The sequence below is a fragment of the Bos grunniens genome, chromosome 15 (genome assembly GCF_055505025.1).
Source record: "Bos grunniens cultivar Pamir isolate PY7600 chromosome 15, Bosgru_T2T1.0, whole genome shotgun sequence".
Lineage (NCBI taxonomy): Eukaryota > Metazoa > Chordata > Mammalia > Artiodactyla > Bovidae > Bos > Bos grunniens.
The window spans coordinates 49,290,793-49,315,619 of NC_141179.1; the positions used below are offsets into that span (position 1 = coordinate 49,290,793).

The window sequence follows — 24,827 nt, forward strand, 5'->3', positions numbered from 1 at the left end:
TGTACATAAGTGAGTACAGGACTGATGGGATGGAGTGATTATTATTGAAAAAGTTGGCAATTAATATAGTGGTAAACTTAGGAATTCATTACTTGTAAGTAGGACTTACTTGTCAGTTGCTGTGGGGAGCCATGGCTGCTCTTGCCTGATATCTGAAAAGTAATACCAGTTCTTCATATAACTATTTCTCATTGCTAATCAACTCATTCCTTCTCCTGAGATTGCAGTCTCATTCCTTTACATTCTGGCCTACAATGCCTCTTCTTTTCATCTGCACCCTCTGTAAGAGCACCTAATCAATGTCAGGAACTCTAATCCATGTGGTGCTGGGGCCATCTGCAATGAGTTCACCTCTCTGGGACAATCTTTCATACTTTTCTGTTGTTTCTGCAATACAGATACTCTTCATCTTTTATCAGGTTGTCTGAGATCATGTTTCTGTGTTCATTCTCCAACAAAACCCAAAACAAAGTTTGTGTTATTCTGGGGCATGGCATCAATTTATCAAGCTTGACTAGAAGAAGAAAGTTTTAGTCACCAATTTTAATGTTTCCTAAGTGTACATCATGAGAAACGCTGGGCTGGAAGAAGCACAATCTGGAATCAAGATTGCCAGGAGAAATATCAATAACCTCAGATATGCAGATGATACCACCCTTATGGCATAAAGTGAAGAGGAACTAAAGAGCCTCTTGATGAAAGTGAAAGATGAGAGTGAAAAACTTGGCTTACAGCTCAACATTCAGAAAACGAAATTCATGGCATCTGGTCCCATCACTTCATGGGAAATAGATGGGGAAACAGTGGAAACAGTGTCAGACTTTATTTTTTGGGGCTCCAAAATCACTGCAGATGGTGATTGCAGCCATGAAATTAAAAGACGCTTACTCCTTGGAAGGAAACTTATGAACAATCTAGATAGCATATTAAAAAGCAGAGACATTACTTTGCCAACAAAGGTCCGTCTAGTCAAGGCTATGGTTTTTCCAGTGGTCATGTATGGATGTGAGAGTTGGACTGTGAAAAATGCTAAGCACGGAAGAATTGATGCTTTTGAACTGTAGCACTGGAGAAGACTCTTGAGAGTCCCTTGGACTGCAAGGAGATCCAATCAGTCCATTCTAAAGGAGATCAGTCCTGGGTGTTCAGTGGAAAGACTGATACTAAAGCTAAAACTCCAGTACTTTGGCCACCTCATGCGAAGAGTTGACTCATTGGAAAAGACCCTGAGGCTGGGAGGGATTGGGGGCAGGAAGAGAAGGGGAAGACAGAGCATGAGATGGCTGGATGGCATCACCGACTCGATGGACGTGAGTTTGAGTGAACTCCGGGAGTTGGTGATGGACAGGGAGGCCTGGCGTGCTGCAATTCATGGGGTCGCAAAGAGTCCGACACGACTGAGTGACTGAACTGAACTGAATTGAATGGATTTGTGGAGAAGGAGGAGTTATGAACATGAAATAAGGGACTTATTAGCCACTAGCTAAACTACAAGAGGTCCAGAAGTTTTTAATTATACCCGCTTGGGTTATCTACATGTAATATCCCTGAAGTCTTTACTAAAACTTGCTTATACCTCCTTATTCTTCCTTTTCCTTTTTTGCACAGGCTAAGTACAGAGATTATACACAGCATTTTTTTTTAGGCTGAGTTCCATTTCTGTTGTCCTCATTTGCAAATAAGTCTAAAAGTCTATTTAAATATAAACATGTTCTACCCCAATGGATTCTACTTAAGTAAGTATTCTGTGACATTTTCTTTCAATGAGGCAAATTCTGATATGAATTGCAAGTCCCATCCACTACTTAAAATGGGGTATCAAAGTCTCCTACTATATTTGTACTGCTGTCTAAGTCTCCCTTTAGTTTGCTTCATGTATTTGGGTTGTCTAGTACATGTAATGCATTTTCAAGATGAATTCAGTCTTCTAATATTATGTGATGTTTTGCTTCCCTGGTGGCTCAGGTGGTAAAGAATCTGCCTGCAATGCAGGAAGCCCAGATTCAATCCTTGGATTGGGAAGAGCCCCTGGAGAAGGGAATTGCAACCCACTCCAGTATTCTTGCCTGGAGAATTCCCATGGACAGAGGAGCCTGAAGGGTTTCAAAGACTCAGACACAACCGAGCAACTAACACTAACTAACTTGCTTTTTGTGACTTTTTTGTTTTTTTTGGTCTTCCTGCAAGATTTTCAGAATCTTCATTCCCCTACCAGAATCAAACCCAGGTCCATGGTAGTGAAAGTGCAGAGTCCTAAACATTGTACCACCAGGGAAATCTCAGTGATAGTTTTAATTAAAAGCTTGTTTTAACTAATAAAATTATGCCCACTCTTGCCTCCTTTTGTTTACCACTGGCATGAAATTTCTTCCTCTATGCCTTCACTTTCAGCTTATGTGTGTTCTTAAATCTTAAATCCTATGACAATACAGTAGAAAACATATAGTCAATTTTTGCTGTTTATTTAGTCATGTATCTGTTATGTATGTCTGATTATCCATTAATACATTTTTTATTCCTTCTTACATGGTATATTTTCATGTCTTCCTTCATATAGTTCATGTTACAAAATTTTATTAAACCCAAATACATTATGGTTCATTTCCATTTATGTGTTAATTAATAAGAAGTCATTCCAAATTTTATTCTACCTACACATCTTTAATAATATGCTCTCTTCTTTTTATTAAAATGGACTTTTTTTTTGGATTATTTCTTTTGAGAATTAAACATCAGTCTAAAATTAGAGACCAGATATCTCTCCCTGTGTACTAGGTTTTTCTTAAAAACTCTTAGTCCTCAGTCTTAAAGGTTGATTGAAGAAAATTTAAACCAGATCTCTACAGGGACAAAATTCTGAGAATATGAAGTTGTGTGGGCAGAGGAATAGCACAGACTGAAAAAAACATCTGAAGGCAAAAACCACTACAATATTGTAAAGTAATTAGCCTCCAATTAAAATAAATTAAATTTAAAAAATCTGGTCTTTGTTTTAGAAGTCAGTTTATCACATGACAGCTTTGATTGATGGCCATACTTTATTTTAAGATGATATACTGATTCATTCAAGCACCATCATTGTTTGCCATGTTGTACCATGCTAAATTGTTTCCGTCTTGTCTGACTCTTTGCAACCCCATGGACTGTAGCCCACAGGACTTCTCTGTCCATGGGATTCTTCAGGCAAGATTACTGGAGCAGGTTGTCATGCCCTTCTCCAAGGAATCTTCCCTACCCAAGGACTGAACCCTCAGCTCTAAGTCTCTTGCATTGGCAGGTGGATTCTTTACCACTAGTGCCATCAGGGAAGCCAACCATCATTGTTTACATTAATAATATTGGAATAAACTCTCTAGTACACTGATTCTCTGTAAGATGGTGGTACATGTTGCTTTAAAGCCTCCAAGTTAGTTGCTCTTGAATACCATTGATAAACACCAGAGAAATATTTAAATTTGTCATTATACAATTCCATTTTTACTGAAGTTCTAGAAAGTCTCAGGAATTATCCTATGTATTATCAGTGTTAGTTACTCAGTCATTTCCAATTCTTTGTGACCCCATGGACTACAACCTGTTAATCTCCTCTGTCCATGAAATTCTCCAGGCAAGAATACTAGAGTGAGCAATTCCATTCTCTAGCAGATCTTTTCAACCCAGGGATGGAATCTTGGTCTCCTGCATTGCAGATAGATTCTTCACCAGCTGAGCCACCAGGGAAGTCCATGTATCATTAATACAAGTGTAAATTAGACACAGTTACTTTCCTATAGACACTTGCAGTAGTTGATTTTTAAATGCAGTGGAATTTATTTGTTGATATTTTCAGTTCTATAGTAAACATTCAAATATAGGTAAAACTCAAACTGGGTAAGAGTATTAAAATATATTCCTCTGGAAGGGTGTGTTCTAATTAACTATGCATGCTGTTTTTGTTCTTAATCTATACAGTTAGCAAAACAAGACTGGGAGCTCAATGCAGCTCAGATCATGAACTCCTAATTGTAAAATTCAGACTTAAATTGAAGAAAGTAGGGAAAAAACAGTAGGCCATTCAGGTATGACCAAAATAAAACTCCTTCTGATTATAGAGTGGAAGTGAGAAAGCAATTCAAGAAATTAGATCTCATAGACAGAGTGCCTGAAGAACTATAGACGGAGGTTCATAACATTGTATGGGAGGCAGTGATCAAAACCATCTCCAAGAAAAAGAACTGCAAGGCAAATGGCTCTCTGAGGAGGACTTACTAATAGCTGAGAAAAGAAGAGAAGCCAAAGGCAAAGGAGAAAAGGAAAGATAAAGCTATCTGAATTCAGAGTTCCAAATAATACCAAAGAGGGATAAGAAAGCCTTCTTAAGTGATCAATGCAAAGAAATAGAGGAAAACAATAGAACGGGAAAGACTAGAAATCTCTTCAAGAAAATTAGAGATACCCAGCAAACATTCCATGCAAAGATGGGCAGAATAAATGACAGAAATGATATGGACCTAACAGAAGAAGAAGATATTAAGAAGAGGAGGCAGGAATACACAGAAGAACTATATAAATGAGATAATGACCCAAAAAACCATGACTCACCTACAGTCAGATATCCTAGAGTGTGAAGTCAAGTGGGCCTTAGAAAGGATCACTACAAACAAAGCTAGTGGAGGTGGTGGAATCCCAGTTGAGCTAGGATTCAAATCTTAAAAGATGATGCAGTTAAAGTGCTGCACTCAATATGCCAGCAAATTTGGAAAACTCAGCAGTGACCATGGGACTGGAAAAGATCAGTTTTCATTCCAATCCCAAAGAAAGGCAAAGCCAAAGAATGTTCAAACACAATTGCACTCATTTCACACGCTAGCAAAGCAATTCTCAAAGTTCTCTAAGCTAGGCTTCAACAGAACATGAACCAAGAATTTCCAGATGTTCAAGATGGATTTAGAAAAGGCAGAGGAACCAAAGATCAACTTGCCAATATCTGCTGGATCATAGAAAAAGCAAGAAAATTCCAGAAAAACACCTACTTTTGCTTCATTGACAATGTTAAAGCCATTGACTGTGTGGATCACAACAAACGGTACAAAATTCTTAAGGATACAGGAATACCAGACCACCTGACCTGCCTTCTGAGAAATCTGTATGCAGGTCAAGAAGCAACTATTAGAATCAGACATGGAACAATGGACTGGTTCCAACAGGGAAAGGAATACATCAAGGCTGTATGGTGTCACCCTGCTTATTTAACTTATATGCAGAGTACATCATGTGAAATTCCAGGCTGGATGAAGCACAAGCTAGAATTACGATTGCCTGGAGAAATATCAATAATCTCATATATACAGATGATACCACCTTTATGGCAGAAAGCAAAGAGGAACTAAAGAGCCTCTTGGTGAAAGTGAAAAAGGAGAGTGAAAATATTGGCTTAAAACTCAACATTCAAAAAATGAAGATCATGGCACCTGGTCCCATCATTTCATGGCAAATAGATGGGGAAACATTGGAAACAGTTTTATATTTTATTTTCTTGGACTCCAAAATCACTGCTGATGGTGACTGAAGCCGTGTAAAAGATACTTGCTCTTTGGAGGAAAAGCTATGACAAACTACACAATGTATTAAAAAGCAGAAACATTACTGTGCAAAGATCCACATAGTCAAAGCTATGGGTTTTCATTTGTCATGTATCAATGTGTGAGTTGGATCATAAAGAAGACTAAGCACTGAAGAATTGATGCTTTTGAACTGTGGTGTTGGAGAAGACTCTTGAGAGTCCCTTGGACTACAAGGAGATCCAATCAGTCCATTCTAAAGGAGATCAGCCCTGGGTGTTCATTGGAAGGACTGATGCTAAAGCTGAAACTCCAATACTTTGGCCACCTCATGCGAAGTGTTGACTCATTAGAAAAGACTCTGATGCTGGGAAGGATTGGGGGCAGGAGAGAAGGGGAAGACAGAGGATGAGATGGCTGGATGGCATCACCAACTCGATGGACATGAGTTTGAGTGAACTCTGGGAGTTGGTGATGGAAAGGGAGGTCTGGCTTGCTGCAATTCATGGGGTAGCAAAGAGTCGGACATGACTGAGCGACTGAACTGAACTGAACCTATCCCTTCTCCAGCGGATCTTCCCGACCCAGGAATCTAACTAGGGTCTCCTGCATTGCAGGCAGATTCTTTACCAACTGAGTTAGGAGGGAAGCCCCAAGTGAAAGTGAAAGTCACTCAGTCATGTCCAACTCTTCGTGACCCCATGGACTATATAGTCCATGGAATTCTCCAGGGCAGAATACTGGAGTGTGTAGCCTTTCCCTTCTCCAGGGAATCTTACCAACCCAGGGACTGAACCCAGGTCTCCTGCATTGGCGGCAGATTCTTTACCAGCTGAGCCACAAGAGAAGCCCAGTCTAAAATCATAAGAATAATGGCAACCATTTAAAATATGAACCTAAATGAATTTTACTTCTTCTAAGAGTAGTAAGCTAATGTTTTCAGTATTTTAAGATTTGAAAATATCCCCTTCAATATGACCATCTGGGATTTAAAGTATTTTTTTGAACATAGAAGTTTGTACAATATCTATCTTTTATCATATTGAAATTTCTACTTACAACTAACCTAAATTCTCTTTAGAAAGATCCACTGTGACCAAGATATTTGGGCCAATATACAAATATTGTTAATACATGGTCACAGATTTGTTTGTTCTTCACTCCATAGACGATTGGGTTGATAAAAGGTGGAACTACAGGTAAAGCTTAGATAAAAGGATATGAACATATGGCAGTATGTAAAAACCAAACCTGTGTGTGAAGAAAGAAAAGGCAAGGAGATAGAGCTGTAGGAAGACATAAACGCGGGTGGTGAATATATTAAAGGCTTTGAATCTTGCCTACTTCAGGAAAAATTGAAAGATAGTGATAAAGATTTGAGTAAAAAACAACATAAAGATTATGTTAAATCCTAAGACACAGAAGGCAACAAATAGACTACACATCTTGTTGATCCTTACATCTTCTGTAACCAGCTTCACAATGGCCATGTGCTCACAATAAGCATGGGAGATGACTGCTGTTCAGTAGAATTTGTCAATATTTGATAAGCTCTGTGCATGGTGGTATAAGAATAGTAGCCCTGAGTGCCACCCCAACTCTAATGTGAGTCAAGGATTGTTGGGAGAAGACATTGACATGTCTCAAGGAGTTACAGATAGCCACATAGTGATCTAGGGCCATCACCAGTAAGACACCTGATTTGGTTCCCTGGAATGAATGAAGAAGCCACATTTGTAGAAGACAGGCTTCAAAAGAAATTTCTGTCAACTAAAACCAGATGATGCCTAACACTGGGGAGAATAAAGTGCTAAGTGCATGCCTGTGGCTCCCCACATGGTTAATATATATATATATACATATATATATATATATAGAGAGAGAGAGAGTCTGTTTTTATATTTGATTATCACTGTAATTAGGAAATTCCCAATCACAGCCACAAGGTACATAACACAGAATGAATCCCGATCTAACAGTGCACTGACTCCAGACCAAGAATCCCAATGAGTGTTAGTACAGAGGGCATTCAGACTGAGCCACTGGATATGAAATATGAGCATAATAACTTGATTAGTAGATGTAAGAAGTGATTTGGTACTTAGCAGCAGGAGCAGCATGGTGTGTCATCTTTTAATTCCTGTCAAAAAGTAATGAATTAAAGAGAAGAAGAAATTCATTTATTTTAGCTGAACATACTTTAGATTAGGGTTATACTTCCCTTGTAGCTCAGTCTTTAAAGAGTCTGCCTACAATGTGGGAGACCTGGGTTCGATCCCTGGTTCAGGAAGATCCCCTGGAGAAGGAAATGGCAACTCACTCCAGTATTCTTGCCTGGAGAGTCCCATGGACAGAAGAGCCTGGTGGGCTGCAGTCCTTGGGGTCGCTAAGAGTCGGACACGACTGAGCGACTTAACTTTCACTTTTCACTTTCATGCATTGGAGAAGGAAATGGCAACCCACTCCAGTGTTCTTGCCTGGAGAATCCCAGGGATGGGGGAGCCTGGTGGGCTGCCGTCTATGGGGTCGCACAGAGTCGGACAGGACTGAAGTGACTTAGCAGCAGCAGCAAATCCAAACTACAAACACCTCACAAATATTCTCCCTCTATGAATTCTCTGACATTCCCTCATTGAGCTCAAGTCCTCCACTGATAGAGAACTCTGTTTTCTGAGATAGCTTGCCACGTGGCAAGAACTCCAAATATCACATAGGCTATCTTTACATTGAATACCAAAATGCCTCCTTCTTAATTTTTCATAAAAATCCAGAATCAATCTTCCAAAAAATACCATCAACCATGGATCATGATGATTTATTGAATGGAATCTGAAATTAGTCAAGAGAGTTTAAATCCTGGATGCCACTACTTACTTTGCACAATCTACAGCCAGTTATAGAACTTAACTTCAAATTGTCTCCATTTTTTTGTTGCTAAAACAATGCTCACAGATTGAAATACATTCTAATGTGATTAGAAGGAATCAATGACTTAGTTCATGTAAATAATTTGTAAAATATATAGGAGAATGTATTTTTCTGTCACTAAATGCCAAATGCTAATCCATAGAAGTTCATCCTCTCTTTCCCATAACTTTAGATACCTGATGAGCATGTCACATGAATGACTTCAAGGGCCTCATTCCCCGTGAATCTTTCCTGGCCTAAATGGGTATTATTTGCTAACCTGTTAACAAATAAGCTTTTCATCCATTTATCTGCCCAGAATATTCTCTAGAGGCCCTCCCAGTTGTCAACCTCATTAAAATGTAACACCCATTATGTCATTAACTGATTTAGAAACCTTCTGGAAATCAGGAGACTCAGTCTTCCTAGGTTTGAACACTCAACTGAACTGTAAGATTCTACAGATATTTTAAAATCATCTTGGCATTTTATTGGATCACATGGTATTTGTGTTCTCCATTTCCCAATACTCAGTGCAGAGTTTCAAGCCCAAAGACTTACCAATTATCACCTGTGGTAATACCCATAGAAGTAATAAAGTCGGAAACTTTTTGCTGCTTCAGCTAGTAAAGATGAATACTTCATAGTACATGGTGTACCTGGACAATTCATCTTCACAAATTCCTGGTGAGTTCTTAGGTTCACTTGTGACAAGGGTGAAAAAAAGAAAAGCATCTTATGGTTCAGAATATACAAGATTCATTTTCAGTGTTTGTGTCTCTAAAAAAGAAATTCTTAAACTTTGCTTTCACTTTGGAACTGGGAACCAAAATGATCCCCCTTTTAAAATTTTCTAAAAGAAGACAGTGCCCCAGGAGAGGACAATACAAGTCAATGGTACTTATTTATAAAAATAAGTTACTAATATAGGAACATAAAAACATCTTGAGATATACAGACTACTCAGTATAGACCTGCTGACCGAGAAAAAAGGAATATTTCTGTAATTTAATTCCAATCTGAGAAACACTCATTTTTAAGTTTTGGGCCCATGAAAAGGGATGACTTGGGAAATTCACCTCAGAACCCTCAATCATCTGTTATTTTCTGAGAATCTTCCATGTGAATTTGTTGAAACGAGTCGTTCCTGTATCCAAACCAGCCCTCATCCAATTGCCTCAGTTATGTTCAGAATTATCATGAAATGTTGGTATACATTTTCAAGGATTTTAATATCATTTGCAATATCTATAGTAACTTCCCACTGGGATATATTGTTCATGGCAGGTATTTAGTTGAGTTAAGGCACAAAGAGTGTGCCTTGGATAAAGGATTTTAAGACTTATTAGCTAGAAGATAAAGGGGGAAATCTCCCGTTCTCTATTTCATACAAGGAAAAGTCTCACAAGACTGTATTGTTTGTGTTTACCTGGAGGCCAGTGTGATTTTTCTTGAAGTCACACTGGATTTGTTCTGTGTAATTGGGTCTGGCCCTGTTTCATAGTCCTGTTCTGTTTCCATTGACAAATGCTCTGACCCCATCTTATCCATAATCCGTCCTTGAAATAGTGTAGCACTGAGGACATTTACATGTGAGGCTAGCTCACCCTGCATTAGGAGAGCTGGTTGTGTGCATCTTTTCCCAGCTGGGCCCATGGTGATTCAGGTCAGCTGATTGATACCAGTGAACAGGAAAAAAACAATGTGTATCAGAGTGTCAACCACCCACCAAAGTAACAGAGTTGCCCTTAGAAATAACTACATTCAAAGGCTTTTGCCACTTTAACAAGAATTTAAAATTTTAATTTTTACTCAAATATTTTAAAATAAGATTTTACTTCTCATTACTTATTTTGGTGGAAATATGTCCCTTTGTCCTTAGTATTTTTACAAAAGTGGGTTAGAGGTGTAAACATTTAGACATGAGGCCTTTCTAAGTATTAAATTTGTTTTTATGTGAAAGTAAGTGATCTGTGGTTTTCCCTCTTACCGCAGCACTGTATAGGGATATGCATTGAAAAAGCAGTTGGTCTCAGGGGTTGAACAAATAGACAAAGCAATTAATAAATGACAAATGTTACATGGGAATCTGACTTTAATAGAAAAGGATTAGTATACCAAAAATAACGTGAAGGTAGGAAAAACAGCAGTGGGAAGCACAGTGCATCAGTGAGAGAGGAGGCATGCAGAGGATGGGTAGTGTGTGCAGTAAACGGTCACGTTAATGTTAACAAGTCAGTCTGTCAAGTCTTTCCTTAAAAGTTTCCTCCTCCTACAGGTAAAGGCCCTAAAAGAATCCAGGAATTCTAATACTATCAGAAGATAATGCAGAAGTTAATGGCAACTGTTTAAGAACAATGCAAGCCCTGACTTAAACATTATTGTATATTACCCTCTAACAGCTCAGGAGACACTATCTCAGGAATGATTCCACAGAAGATCATAGTTTTATGACTTACTTAAGTTTTCAGAGTTAATGGAGTCAAGATGGACTGGCTGAGTTCATCTCAAATAGTCTTGTCAAAGTCCATCTAGGCTCTTATTGTGAGAAATTGTTTGATTATAATATTTCTGTATGCAGATGAATGATAGTTGTTCGCCTCTGGATTTGGCTGAAAACAGCAAATTTGAAACCATAAAATATCAAGCATCAAGAGTCAAATGATTTCACTTACTCTGACATAAAAACTGTTCTGGAACAGTTGCATTATGGTTCTTTACTATGATAGGATGGACATTTTAAGGCTGATATTAGTGTTTATTTCATATACAAGAGAGTGTAGAATTAGTGCCTTCCTGATGTCTCCTCATATTTTGTCTTTTGGAGAATTCTAATATATTCTTTGGGCAATTTTAGAAATTATACATAGAAATGGAGATGGAAGACCAAATGTTATCTGAATTTTTATTGACGTATAACTCACATATAACACTACGGTGTACAATTTAGTGATTTGATATTTAAATGCATTGTGAAATGACCTCCATGATAAATCTAGTAATCATCTGTCCCTATATAAAATTATTAAAGTGCTATTGATTATATTCCTTACACTGTATATTACATCCCATGACTTTATTCATTTATAACTGGATGTTTCTATTTCATAATTCCCTTTAGCTATTTCATCCAGCCCCCTAATCCATCTCCTCTGGCAACCACCAGTTTATTCTCTGTATCTATGAGTGAGTCTGTTGTTGTTTTTCTCTTTTTTTTTTTAATTTAATTTTATTTTTAAACTTTACATTATTGTATTAGTTTTGCCCAACATCGAAATGAATCCACCACAGGTTGTTTTGTTATGTTTGTACATTTCTGATGCTTTTTTGATTCCACATATGAATGAAATTATACAGCAGATATCTTTCTCTCTTACTGCATTTCATCTAGCATAATATTCTCTGGGTCCAGCCATGTTGTCACAATTAGCAAGACTGCATTTGTTTTTCATCTGTATCTTTATACTGTTTAAGTGTAAGGATATAGCTTAGTATGAAAGCAAAATGGACCTGCTCACTAAATCCCAAAAGAGGCTGATTTTCCCATCAAACCAGGATGATATGAATATCAGGACAACTTTCCCACATACCATGCCAAGAGAGTCAACACAAAAGATCTGAAGCTTATGGATGGTTCTCTATCAAGAAGAAGAAGAGGGAGGAGATATGCCAAATATTATTATTCTCAAAGTGAACATTTAGCTGAGGAACTGCAAATAGCCAGAAGGGTCAATGTATTTTGCTACCTTACCTGAAAGCCTCCACCAAGTAACAGAAGAGGCAATTCTTGCCACTGATGGCTGAAAAATCACCATCATCAGATCTCTTCCTCTATCTGAAGTCAATCCTACCAGAAAATACCCAGGGCCTACTAGAAATGTTGTCTCTTGTGGAGTCCTGAGTAACAAAACCCATAAAAATATTAATACCAATTACAAATTCACGAAACTGAAGCACAGTGTAAATTTACCATTATGCCACTCTTCTCTAGCATAATACTTATCATATGGTAGGTGTTGGATAATCCAGTGAATTAAAAGATAACCTTAGAGGGCTCAGAAAAATGATTGATATGCAAAATAGAACCCCTGAGTTTTCATGTTTTTCATCACTCCTGAGTAACCCTGAACATTCACTGAAATTTTAAACATCACTATCTCATCATATCCATAAAATTTGTTTTTATTTTGTGTTTGGTAAAGAACATGTTAAGATACACTTTCTCTGATTTTTTATGACTGACATCTTCAAGAAACAAGAGTAGACAACTTGCTTTCACTGAGTACCTAGACACTACAGAACACTAATATTTGGGTGTATTTAAATTCTGTGAGAAATGCATAATTTTTGAATTATCTGGAGAAGACTTCTTAGAACAGGAACCTCAGCCAGATCTAAAAGGCAAAAAGGAAAAAAGAAAAGGAAGTGAAATATTGTTCATTATTTTGCACTTTTTACACTTCTCATTCTCACTACCCTGATAGGATCCATAATCCTATTCATTGATAGTTTTCATGGGCTGTGAGGATGTGAGAACTAGCTGTCACCCTGGCAGATTTCATAAGACAACTTTTGAGAAAACTTAAGCATCTCAAATTACATGCTTTTGCTTTATTTTTATTTGAAGTAACATAGATGGGGAAACAGTGGAAACTGTCAGGCTTTATTTTTGGGGGCTCCAAAATTACTGCAGATGTTAATTGTAGCCATGAGATTAAAAGATGCTTACTCCTTGGAAGGAAAGTTATGACCAACCTAGATAGCACATTAAAAAGCAGAGACATTACTTTGCCAACAAAGGTCTGTCTAGGCAAGGTTATGGTTTTTCCAGTAATCATGTATGGATGTCAGAGTTGGACTGTGAAGAAAGCTGAGTGCTGAAGAATTGATGCTTTTGAGCTGTGGTGTTGGAGAAGACTCTTGAGAGTCCCTTGGACTGCAAGGAGATCCAACCAGTCCATCCTAAAGGAGATCAGTCCTGGGTGTTCTTTGGAAGGACTGATGCTAAAGCTGAAATTCCAATACTTTGGCCACCTCATGCGAAGAGTTGACTCATTGGAAAAGACTCTGGTGCTGGGAGGGATTAGGGGCAGGAAGAGAAGGGGACAACAGAGGATGAGATGGCTGGATGGCATCACCGACTCGATGGATGTAAGTTTGAGTGAACTCCGGGAGTTGGTGATGGACAGGGTGGCCTGGCGTGTTGCAATTCATGGGGTCGCAAAGAGTCGAACATGACTGAGTGACTGAACTGAACTGAACTGATGGTACAAAGAAGAAACAACAAAACTATAAATCATGGTGGATTTTAAAAAGAGAATATTTTTACCACATGAATGCAAATCTGCTTGGTTTTTGCACCATAGACAAGTGGATTGAGAAATGGAGGGACCAGCAAGTAAATGCTAGAAAAGAGGATGTGGATGTAAGGGGGGATGTGAGAACGAAACCTATGTGCAAAGAAAGAGAAGAAGGCAAGGAGGTAGAACTGGAGGAAGACACAGATGTGAGCGATGCAAGTATTGAATGCTTTCAACCTAGCCTCCTTCTGGGGCAAACGAAAAACTGTGATAAATATCTGTACATAGGACAATGAGATGCATATGAGGTCAAACCCAGCAACAGTGAAAGCCACAAACAAACCATAGATTTTGTTGACCCTGGCATCTTCTGCAGCCAGTTTCACAATGGCCATATGCTCACAGTAGCAGTGGGAGATAACTTTTGTATGAAAAAAGTGCAGCTGGTATTTTATCAGTACTAGGCTGGGGGTCACAAAAATGGTAGCCCTGAGTGTTACCATAGCTGCTATTTGGGTGACTAGCTGGGGGGTGAAGATGGAAGCATGTCTCAGTGGATAACAGATGGCCACACAGCGGTCCAGGGCCATGGCGAGGAGGAAGCCTGACTCAAAGGCTTCAAATGTGTGAATGAGCCACATTTGAAGCAGGCAAGAGTCAAAATATATCTCTGGTATATGAAACCAGAAGATTCCAAGCATTTTGGGCACAATGCTGGTGCTAAGAGCAATATCTGTGACTCCTAGCATGCCCAGGAAAATGTACATGGGTTCATGGAGGCTGGGCTCCGATTTGATGATGATCAGAAGCAAGGCATTTCCAATTACAGCAGTGAGATACATGGCACAGAATGGAATCCCAATCCAGCACTGCACAGACTCCAGGCCTGGGATCCCTATTAGCGTGAACACAGAAGGCCTGAAGACTGTGATGTTGGAAATGGACATAGTGTCTTTGCATTTCCAGATGCAAACAAATTAGTCTGTGCTATTGTACTATCTATTTTTATGCCAAGTCTTCAGATTTTCTGATTTTAACTGAACTCTGAGATCATATCATCCATCTCCTTCATATAACTGAAGGGAAAATACAGATTCACAAGCCACATCACTGTTTAGGAAGTCCATCCACAAACACTATACCACAATAAGACATTATGTTCATGGCCAGCCAACCTCAGTAGCACCAACCAAATCACATGAGTAATGGAATAAATTGCTGACTTGTTTTTTTCTTTCCAGACCTGCGGACAAAGAAAAAATAATAGACTTGTTCATTTTGTTTGTAGATTGCATTTTAATCAGTTTGATGAATCCCTCCATACTGTTCATTCTAGCTACTGCTCAATCACTCTATTATCCTCAATTGTCTTTAAGTCAGGAACAGTTTGCATGAACAGATTCTCAGACTCTGATTAGTATTTTATTTTAAATGGCTCCTTATGAAAGAAAAATAGAGATAAAAACAGTTGACATCAATGAGCATAATGTACTTAGTTATTTATATTATCTGTTCTGTATCAGACTGAATGATTTTTCAAAAGAATGTCGAGTTAGAAAAGACCATTCAGATTCACATATTTGTGGCAATCCTGGTCAAAGTTCTTTGCTACTTTCTACATTTCTCATAAAGCTGTGTTATATTTTGCTTATATTTCTTCGGCTGAAATCATTAAAATTAGTTGTGTGCTCAAAATAGTTGAAGTTCTGTAATACACATTAGTGCAGAAGGAGGAATCTCTGGGACTCAAGAAAATCAGCAGCAGAAATGATTGGGACAGGAAGGCTCATTCTTGACTACAACATATGAGAAAATGAGTAAATGTGTAACACAGCCAAATTGAGGCTAATGTCTTGGGTTTACACTGGTCAGAGCTCCCATAAGCATGAAATTTGTCCACTTTAGGTTCATTAACTCTTAATGCAGTATGGATAACTTGGAAGAGGAGTCTTTTTTTTTTTTTTTTTAGTTCAAGCAAAATATATTAATTAGAAAATAAAGGATGAAGGAACAGGATTTTTAAAAAGAGTCAAATGTAAAGCTAGTTACTTTATGTCAGCAAGCTCATAAGGTATCATCTAACCATATGCTTAATGTAAATAAACATACCAGTAAATGCTATGACAGCTATGATTTATGTTGCTAAACATCAAGTGAAAGAATGATGTCAGTCGGGCCATTTTATGGCAGACACCATGTATTTGCTGACAAATAGCTGGAATAGACTTAATGAATTAACTACTTTGATTTTGGCAAATTTTATCCCCAATGCTTCAGAGAAAGCAATGGCACCCCACTCCAGTACTTTGCCTGGAAAATCCCATGGATGGAGGAGCCTGGTGGGCTGCAGTCCGTGGGGTCGCTAAGAGTCGGACACGACTGAGCGACTTCACTTTCACTTTTCACTTTCATGCATTGGAGAAGGAAATGGCAACCCACTCCAGTGTTCTTGCCTGGAGAATCCCAGGGGTGGGGGAGCCTGGTGGCTGCCGTCTATGGGGTCACACAGAGTCGGACACGACTGAGGTGACTTAGCAGCAGCAGCAGCAGCATCCCCAATGCTTAGTTCAGTGACTCTCCAACCCATAGATGGCTGACTCCTTTCTAATAAGGGTAAGGTTTTTCTTCAGAAATGATCAAAATGAGAATAGGACTCCTTTAAGTATAAACATAGTATCTGGCTTTTTCAAAGGTAAAAAACTGTCATGTGAGCATCACATGATAGTATAGACAGTGGGATGACAGGCGGGTGTACATAAGTGAGTTCAGGACTGATGGGATCCACTGATTATTGTGAAAAAGCTGATAATGGAATATTATGGAAGTTAACTTAGGAAAAGGAGGACTTACTTGTCAATAACTTTTGGAAGCTGTTGCTGCTCTTGCCTGATACCTGAGAAGTACTGTTTGTTCTTCACCCACGATTTCTCATTGCCCAATTCTTTCTTCCACCTGAGATTGCAGTCTCATGCCCTCGTGTTCTGTTCTGCAGTGCCTCTTATATCTGTCCCCTCTACATCAGCACAGAGTCAGTGTCATGCGTTCTAATCCATTTGGTGCTGGGGCCATATGTAACATGTGAAAAACTGGAATATTTCTTCATATTTTATTTTCACTCTGGATACAGACACTCTTCTTCTCCATTTCTGCCTGAGATGATGTTTGTGTGCTCATTGCCCAACCAAACTCTGAGCAAAGTCTGAGTTATTCTTGGGTACAGCGTAAATTTATTGGTTCAAATTGGGGAGGAAAATTGCTAGCCACCAATTTTAACACCCCCTAATGCATGTTTGGAGAAAGCAGAGTTGGGAACTTTGAATCAGGGATTTATTAGCCACTAGAGTACCACAAAGGACCCAAGAGATTTCAATTAATTCCTCTTGGGTTCATTCACATGTAATATTCCCTGAAATCATTTCTATAACTTGCAGATAAGATACCTTCTCGCTCCCCTCTTTTCTCTCACAGGCTAAATACAAAAAAATTTATATATACAAGTTTTCTTTCAGCTAGTTGACTTTCTTTCTGATGTTCTCATCTGCAAATTAGCCTCAAGTCCACTTAAATGTAGACATGTTGATATTCTTATAGATTATACACCAAAGGTTTTATAAAATATTAATGATATTTCCTGTGCTGTAATTTATGTCCTTGTGCTTTTTCACTTTATATCTGGTACTTGGTGACTCTTCATCTCCTTCACTTATTCCGCTCTTATCCATTTTATACTCCCTACAGTTTTATCCTGGATCCTTTTCAGCCTCAAACTATGCAAACATGTTTGCAATCCTATCTACTTGAGATAATTTATTTAGCACCTTCATTATGCCAACTCATATAACAATTTCTCCAGCTGAGATGTTCTCACTCAGTCCAGGTTCATAGGGCCAAAATTTCATATTGAAATTTTAGTTCATACTATGGTAAACTGTTCCTGGGCATGTCATTTAACTCCAAAATGGGTTAAAAAAAAAAAAAAAAAAGATTTATTTCCAACTTTACTGTAATATTTGCAAATATCTTCATGCGTAGGTCTATACCTATCTAGATTTTGGGGGTGGTTAAGGGGTGGTTAGGCTACCGGATATTTTTTAAAGGATCATAAATTCTAATTTGTTTACCAAAAGTACAGATATGCATTCATTATGAAGCATACACCAATCTAGCAGTCTTGGTCTTCAGCAGAGTAAAACCAATTAGACTTACTTTCTGGTCAGATAGACTGGTGTTAAGCAGAGACTCATTTTATAATGATCCTCTTAAACAATCATTTAGATATGATCATTACATGACCATAATTAGAGGAAACAGAGGTCAATAAATGGTGTTCTTATGAATACCAAAGGAGAAAATGGTCTATATAATTTCCTGATATTCTCCATATTTCATTATTTAAACTGGACTTGAATTTAATGATATTTAACTATTTTATGATATTCCTCATTATACGATTGGTTAAAGAATGTGTTTTTGAGTTGCCTAGTTCTTAATCTGGATTCTGCCACTTACTATTTCTGTGGTATGAGGGATATTTGTTGTCTATGTTTCCATTTTTGTAGCTGCACCATGTAAGAAAACTAGCAATGGCTTCATATCTTTTTCTATAGATTAAATTATCTTAATCTATGTAAATCACATAGTATAGTATACTGTATGGAGCTTTTTTCAAATTTATGACTTCTAGAAGGAAATGGCAACCCACTCCAGTGTCCTTGCCTGGCAAATTCCAGGGACGGGGGAGCCTGGTGGGCTGCAGTCTATGGGGTCACACAGAGTCAGACACGACTGAAGCGACTTAGCAGCAGCAGCAGCAGCATTGTGATATTACTGAACCTAAAAATCAGAATATATAGACATTTTGAATTTTGGCTGTGTGATTCAGACTTTTATCAGATTTGGTGGGAAAGTACTTTTTGAGCAAATTCTACCAGAAATTATGCTTACTGCTTTATATGAATCATTTAATCTTTAAACCATCAAAGCTAAACTGTTTTACATTCTGTTTACAAATGAAAAAAAACTAAATTCAAACAGGTCAAGTCACTAGCAACATTCCATAGATATTAATAGTGAAAAAACTAGATTTTGGACTTAAGTCTGATTCAACTGTTTAACACAAAATTGCAGACTTGGTTTTGGCAAGAACAATTTTTCATTGTGTGGCTTTGAAAAATTTACATAAATTCTCTTAGACTCTTAATTTGTATAATGAGATTAATAATAGTATCTAATTTATGGGATTACCATGGGGATTACCAGTATTTACTACTGTGGAATGTCGTTTCAACTACGTTGAAAATTTAAGGACTAAGCTATTAAAAATATCCTATTCCATTTTTATGATTTCACTTAATTGAGTACTTTTAAAGACAGATATTTGAAAAATGGGAAAAAATACATTGAGTAAAGTATACAAAAGCAGAAAATATACATATATAAATGATGCCACATGTCACCTTTTACACTTAACTTTTGTTATAAGGACTTCCCTCGTGGCTCAGATGGTAAAGCATCTGGCTACAATGCAGGAGACCCAGGTTCGATCCCTGGGTTGGGAAGATCCTCTGGAGAAGGAAATGGCAACCCGCTCCAGTACTCTTGCCTGGATAAACCCATGGATGGAGGAGCATTGTAGGCTACAGTCCATGGGGTCGCAAAGAGTCGGACACGACTGAGCGACTTCACTTTGTTCTAAGACAGTAACCCCTCTTAACTGACTGGTTATCATTCAAGACTGAATAATATATGCGGGTATTCACTGTGGTTTGTGGAAAGTCAAAATCATCTAGAGGGAAAAATATAAAAGCTGAGTCATACAGGCCCTGCCTGAGGGGACTGCATCACTTTATTTCTTCTCTATGTACCTTCCTGTTGATAAGGAGCCAGTCTACTACTAAATTGGAGAAGGAAATGGCAACCCACTCCAGTATTCTGGCCTGGAAAACTCCATGGACTGGGGAGCCTGGCGGCCTGCAGCCCATGGGGTGCTGAAGAGTCAGAGGTGGCTGAGGACACACACCCTACTACTACGTAATTCAGGTGAACAAATCCACTCTCTCTGCCATGCTTCAGGAGTAAGCAAGCATGTGTGCACTTGCTCCTCAAGAGCAGAGTCCAGGCTTCCCACAGCCATCCTGTTAGTCCCACCAGCCCTCCAGCCAGCCAAAGGGACTTGTCTTTCTCCTGGTGTCAGACTTCAGGGCTACAGTTGGCAGTGCCCAATATATGACTCAAACCACTCACTCCCCAGGGAGGGCTTCTGCCCATTTAATCCCCCTCCATGTCCCTTACAGTGGCACAGGTTCTGACTTGATCTCATGTGTCCTCTCTTATTACCCACTTCCATGTTTCCATGCAATTTTTCTTAAAGCCTCAGTAGCTACAAGAGTCTTTCTACCAGTCTGCAGTTAATTTTCAGCAAGAATTGCTCTACATGTAGATATATATATATATATATTTTTTTTTTAAGAAAGCTATGGTACATATACACAATGGAGTATTACTCAGCCATTAAAAAGAATACATTTGAATCAGTTCTAATGAGGTGGATGAAACTGGAGCCTATTATACAGAGTGAAGTAAGCCAGAAAGAAAAACACCAATACAGTATACTAACGCATATATATGGAATTTAGAAAGATGGTAACAATAACCCTGTATATGAGACAGCATAAGAGTCACTGATGTATAGAACAGTCACATGTAGATATGTCTTTGATTTCTTTGTGGGAGAGAGGTGAATTTTATTTTCTCCCACTCCACCATCTTGATAGGAATCCTCCATTAGTATATTAAAAAAAATTATAAAAATTGCAACATAGAGAGTGAACAGACTATTATAATGAACTTTCATCTACCCATCAACCAGCTTCAACAAGTTTTCATTGTTATATTAACAATATACCATTCTCATACCTTTCCATAATTTCACCCACTGTGCAACCCAATTATTATTGTTATTATCTTTTTATCATTATTGACTAGAGGTTTGCAGGCAATTTTGACATACACTAAAGTGCAGAAGGCTTAGTTTAGCTCCACCATTTTGACAAATGGGTACATGCATGTAACTTATATAAAACAGAACATGTATATCTTCCCAGAGATTTCATCATATGTTTCCCCAGTCATTTTCTCACCTCTACATCCATCAGAAGTAACCACTGTTCTGATTTTCTTTACATTAAGTGTTATACTTATTATAAAGCTTTATATAAATGAAATAATACAATTCATACTCTTGTGTCTTATTCTTTTCACTCACAAAACATGTAACTAAATTACATGTACCAGGAAACAAACAAACAAAATTCCTAGTACTTATCTACCTACTTCCAGGGAGAAAAACAAATGAATAAAATATTCAAGGATTCAACAGTAAAATGATGTCCTCACAGAAAAAAAAAGACATACCCAGATGCCATACTTCTTTCTGTAGTATACTTCAGGGTAATGGTATTCTCTATTATCAGGAGGAAGGAGTTGAGCTATTTCTCTTCATCTACTAAAGTTTATAGTTCACTCACAAGAAATCATACACTATATAATTTTCCCATTTGAAAGTCTAATATCCAGGCAATAGCTCTGATCCAAGTTCCTGTGTTTTCAGAGTATCCTCTGAGATACCACACCCCTCTTTTTAGACAGTGTCGAACAATGCTCCTAAGAATTTCCTTGGTTTTGATGCTATAAACAATGCGGTTGGCCACAGGTGGGAAGAAAAGGTAGACACTGGTCATGACGGTCTGGAAGAATAGAGGTAAATGGTGCCCAAAGCGATGTATCAGGGAAAGAATGATTATGGGCACATAGTACACAGGCACAGCTGAGGTGTGTGACACACAGGTGTTCAGAGCCCTCCACCGTCCTGCCCCAGAAACAATACCCAGTACTGTATGAAGAATCAGCATGCAAGAAATCACTATCAGCAATGAGTCTAGCCCAAATGTAAAGGAAATGACAAAGAGACCCAAGATGCTATTGGGGTGGGTATCTCCACAGGGCAACTTGATCAGATCTGAGTGGAGGCAGTAAGAGTGTGTGAGGGTATTGTGGCTGCAGAAGAGCAGACGCTTCAGGAGAAGAAGCAGTGGGAACACGAGCACCACACTGTGAAAGGCAATGGTGACACCCATCCTGCTGATGCGGAGAATTGTCAGAATGATGGTATATCGCAGTGGGCTGTATATGGCCACAAAGTGGTCTACAGACATGGCCAGTAGGATGCCTGATTCCATTATACAGAGTGAAGTAAGACCGAAAGAAAAACACCAATACAGTATACTAACACATATATACGGAATTTAGAAAGATGGTAACAATAACCCTGTATACGAGACAGCAAAAGAGATACTGATGTATAGAGCAGTCTTTTGGACTCTGTGGGAGAGGGAGAGGGTGGGATGATTTGGGAGAATGGCACTGAAATATGTATAATATCATATATGGAACGAGTCGCCAGTCCAGGTTCGATGCACAATACTGGATGCTTGGGGCTGGTGCACTGGGACGACGCAGAGGGATGGTATGGGGAGGGAGGAGGGAGGAGGGTTCAGGATGGGGAACACATGTATACCTGTGGCGGATTCATTTTGATATTTGGCAAAACCAATATAATATTGCAAAGTTTAAAAATAAAACTAAAAAAAAAAAAGAATGCATGGAAAACATCTGTAGCAGACAACCACCAAAACTTATATTATTAATGCCAAAGAGGAAAATGCCCAACAACAGTGGGCCCGGAAACAGAGACACCAAGTTCCACAAAGACCAAAATGGCCAGAAAGAAGTACACGGGTTGGTGCAAAGCAGGATCAAACCGGACGATATGAAGAATGATGCCATTTCCTAGGAAAATGATAGTGTACATCAGGCAGAATGGTATAGATATCCAGATGTGCTCTGCTTCAAGCCCTGGGATCCAACAGGAGTGAATGTTGCAGGTGTGAACTCAATGGAACTATTGTAAATATTATGATGGGACTTCATCCGAGGATACTGAGAAGCACATGGACACTGGAAAATAAGTTGTTAGTTATTATACATCAAATCCTGAGCTCCTGACAGTCATACTGAGGGTATTTTCTTACAAAAGAGATGGAAAGCTTATTTCTAAAACAAGAGCATATGCAAACCACAGTATATGGAAGATAAATCTGACTAGATGTGTGGAAGTGTGATCCTACATGAACTACAAGCTAAACATTTCTTTGTTTAATAGAAATCTGTGCGTTAATAGAAATATCAAGCAGGATTATTTATAGCGGTGAAAGGCAATGGTAATAAGCATAGAGATGACAGCTTTACATGGAAATTGATAACTGAAGGATCTGTTAGGTTTCTGTAGTTTGAACAAGATTAAATTAGTAGCAAAATTAATGCAAGAAAATAATAAAGATAATTCATAGTTCTTTTAATAGACTTATAGCCTTGGGAAAGTCACTTAAGTTATCTGAGATCCAACATTGTGATATAAACACTGTAATAATAATAATACAACATAATATATGCTGTTTACTATTATATTTGGATTATATTTGGAACATAGTAAATGATTCAGATGATAAAGAATCTGCCTGCGATGCAGGAGACCTGGGTTTGATACCTGGGTCAAGAAGATCCCTTGGAGAAGGGAATGGTTACCCACCCCAATATTCTTGCCTGGAGAATTCCATGGACAGTCCATGGGGTCGCAAAGAGTTGGACACAACTGAGTGAGTAACACTTTCAGTTTTCAAATATTCAACACATGAAATAAAAACAATTTAATATATTAGAAAAGAGGGACAGTTTCGTCCAGTTCTTAATATTTTCCAATGTCTTTTTTTAAACTTACCAGTTCACTCTTTCTCCACCTGCTATCCATGGACAATGGGGAACCATTCTCTGTATTTTGCAGGAGGGTCAGTGTCTCTTGTTGAAATCTGGGATCCAAGTTGAGAATATCACCAAAGCTATCAGGATATCACAAGCTGAGTGTGATGGTGGTACTAGGGCTCAGGACCAGTTTATAACACACTAAAATTCTACTCACTTGTAACAGAGCCTTGTGTATTAAGATAGCGGTCAAAGATAGATTTCAGGATTGGCTCAAGGATGGGTGTGGTGCGTGAGGATGAAGTCTTCCTCTCCTATCGAGCTAGCACTTTTTGTAAAGTATAACCACTCGATTGATGGTAAATGTTTACCAATCAGTTCTCTGAATAAAAATGCCCTGACCTGTACCCATTGCCAACTTCTTTGAATACTCCCATGCTGAGCAATTTCAAGCAACCAACATGATACTGCAGAGCCGATATGTGATATGTTTGTAACCAGCTTCCTCAAACTGGTACAAACCAGAAGCAGAACAACATTGGGCTTAACTACAGCTGGTCCTACATATCAGGAACTTACTCAGGTGGAACTGAGAGCAGGCACATCAATTCACGCATGTCTCTCCCGCTGTTTCCTTCCCACTGGGCTGTAGATATCATTGCTGCTGCTGCTGCTGCTAAGTCACTTCAGATGTGTCCGACTCTGTGCGACCCCATGGACTGCAGCCCATCAGGCTCCTCCGTCCACGGGATTTTTCCAGGCAAGAGTACTGGAGTGGTCTCCCTTTGCCTTCTCCGTGGGTATAGTTGCTACCTCTCCTTATATGTGCTTAACTGATTGGCAGGGGAGGCAAGATGAGTCAGGACTCTTCCAGGAGCAATTAGCCAAACATGACTATTCTCAGAAACATCAGATATGTATTTCAATACGTATTTAATTAGGCTTACATTACATTGAATTTACAGGTTATACATTATAATTTCAAGAATTATTAACCTAATAATGAACAATATACAATGAGCACAGGCCCCTTCAAAAATTCCAAGACAACAGTTCAGAGATGAATTTAGGAGAGAAGCACAGACAACAATATCCTAATTCCTTTCTGCTGCTGCTACTGCTGCTGCTAAGTCACTTCAGTCGTGTCCTACTCTGTGTGACCCCATAGATGGCAGCCCATGAGGCTCCCCCATCCCTGGGATTCTCCAGGCAAGAACACTGGAGTGGGTTGCCATTTCCTTCTCCAATGCATGAAAGTGAAAAG

The 24,827-nt window shown here is 38.6% G+C and overlaps 1 protein-coding gene and 2 pseudogenes across 1 annotated transcript; all 3 read right to left on the reverse strand.

Moving 5' to 3' along the window:
- Nucleotides 1–6,456: 6,456 nt before the first annotated feature.
- On the reverse strand, nucleotides 6,457–8,683 carry LOC147358019 (olfactory receptor 52A5-like; annotated as a pseudogene).
- A 5,072-nt stretch (nucleotides 8,684–13,755) lies between these two features.
- LOC147358020 (olfactory receptor 52A1-like) lies at nucleotides 13,756–14,694 on the reverse strand. The gene has a single exon (XM_086338436.1). It carries the CDS (start codon nucleotides 14,692–14,694, stop codon nucleotides 13,756–13,758), a length of 939 nt encoding a protein of 312 aa, XP_086194562.1.
- A 6,585-nt stretch (nucleotides 14,695–21,279) lies between these two features.
- LOC147358021 (olfactory receptor 51I2-like) lies at nucleotides 21,280–22,735 on the reverse strand (annotated as a pseudogene).
- Between the last annotated feature and the right edge of the window lie 2,092 nt (nucleotides 22,736–24,827).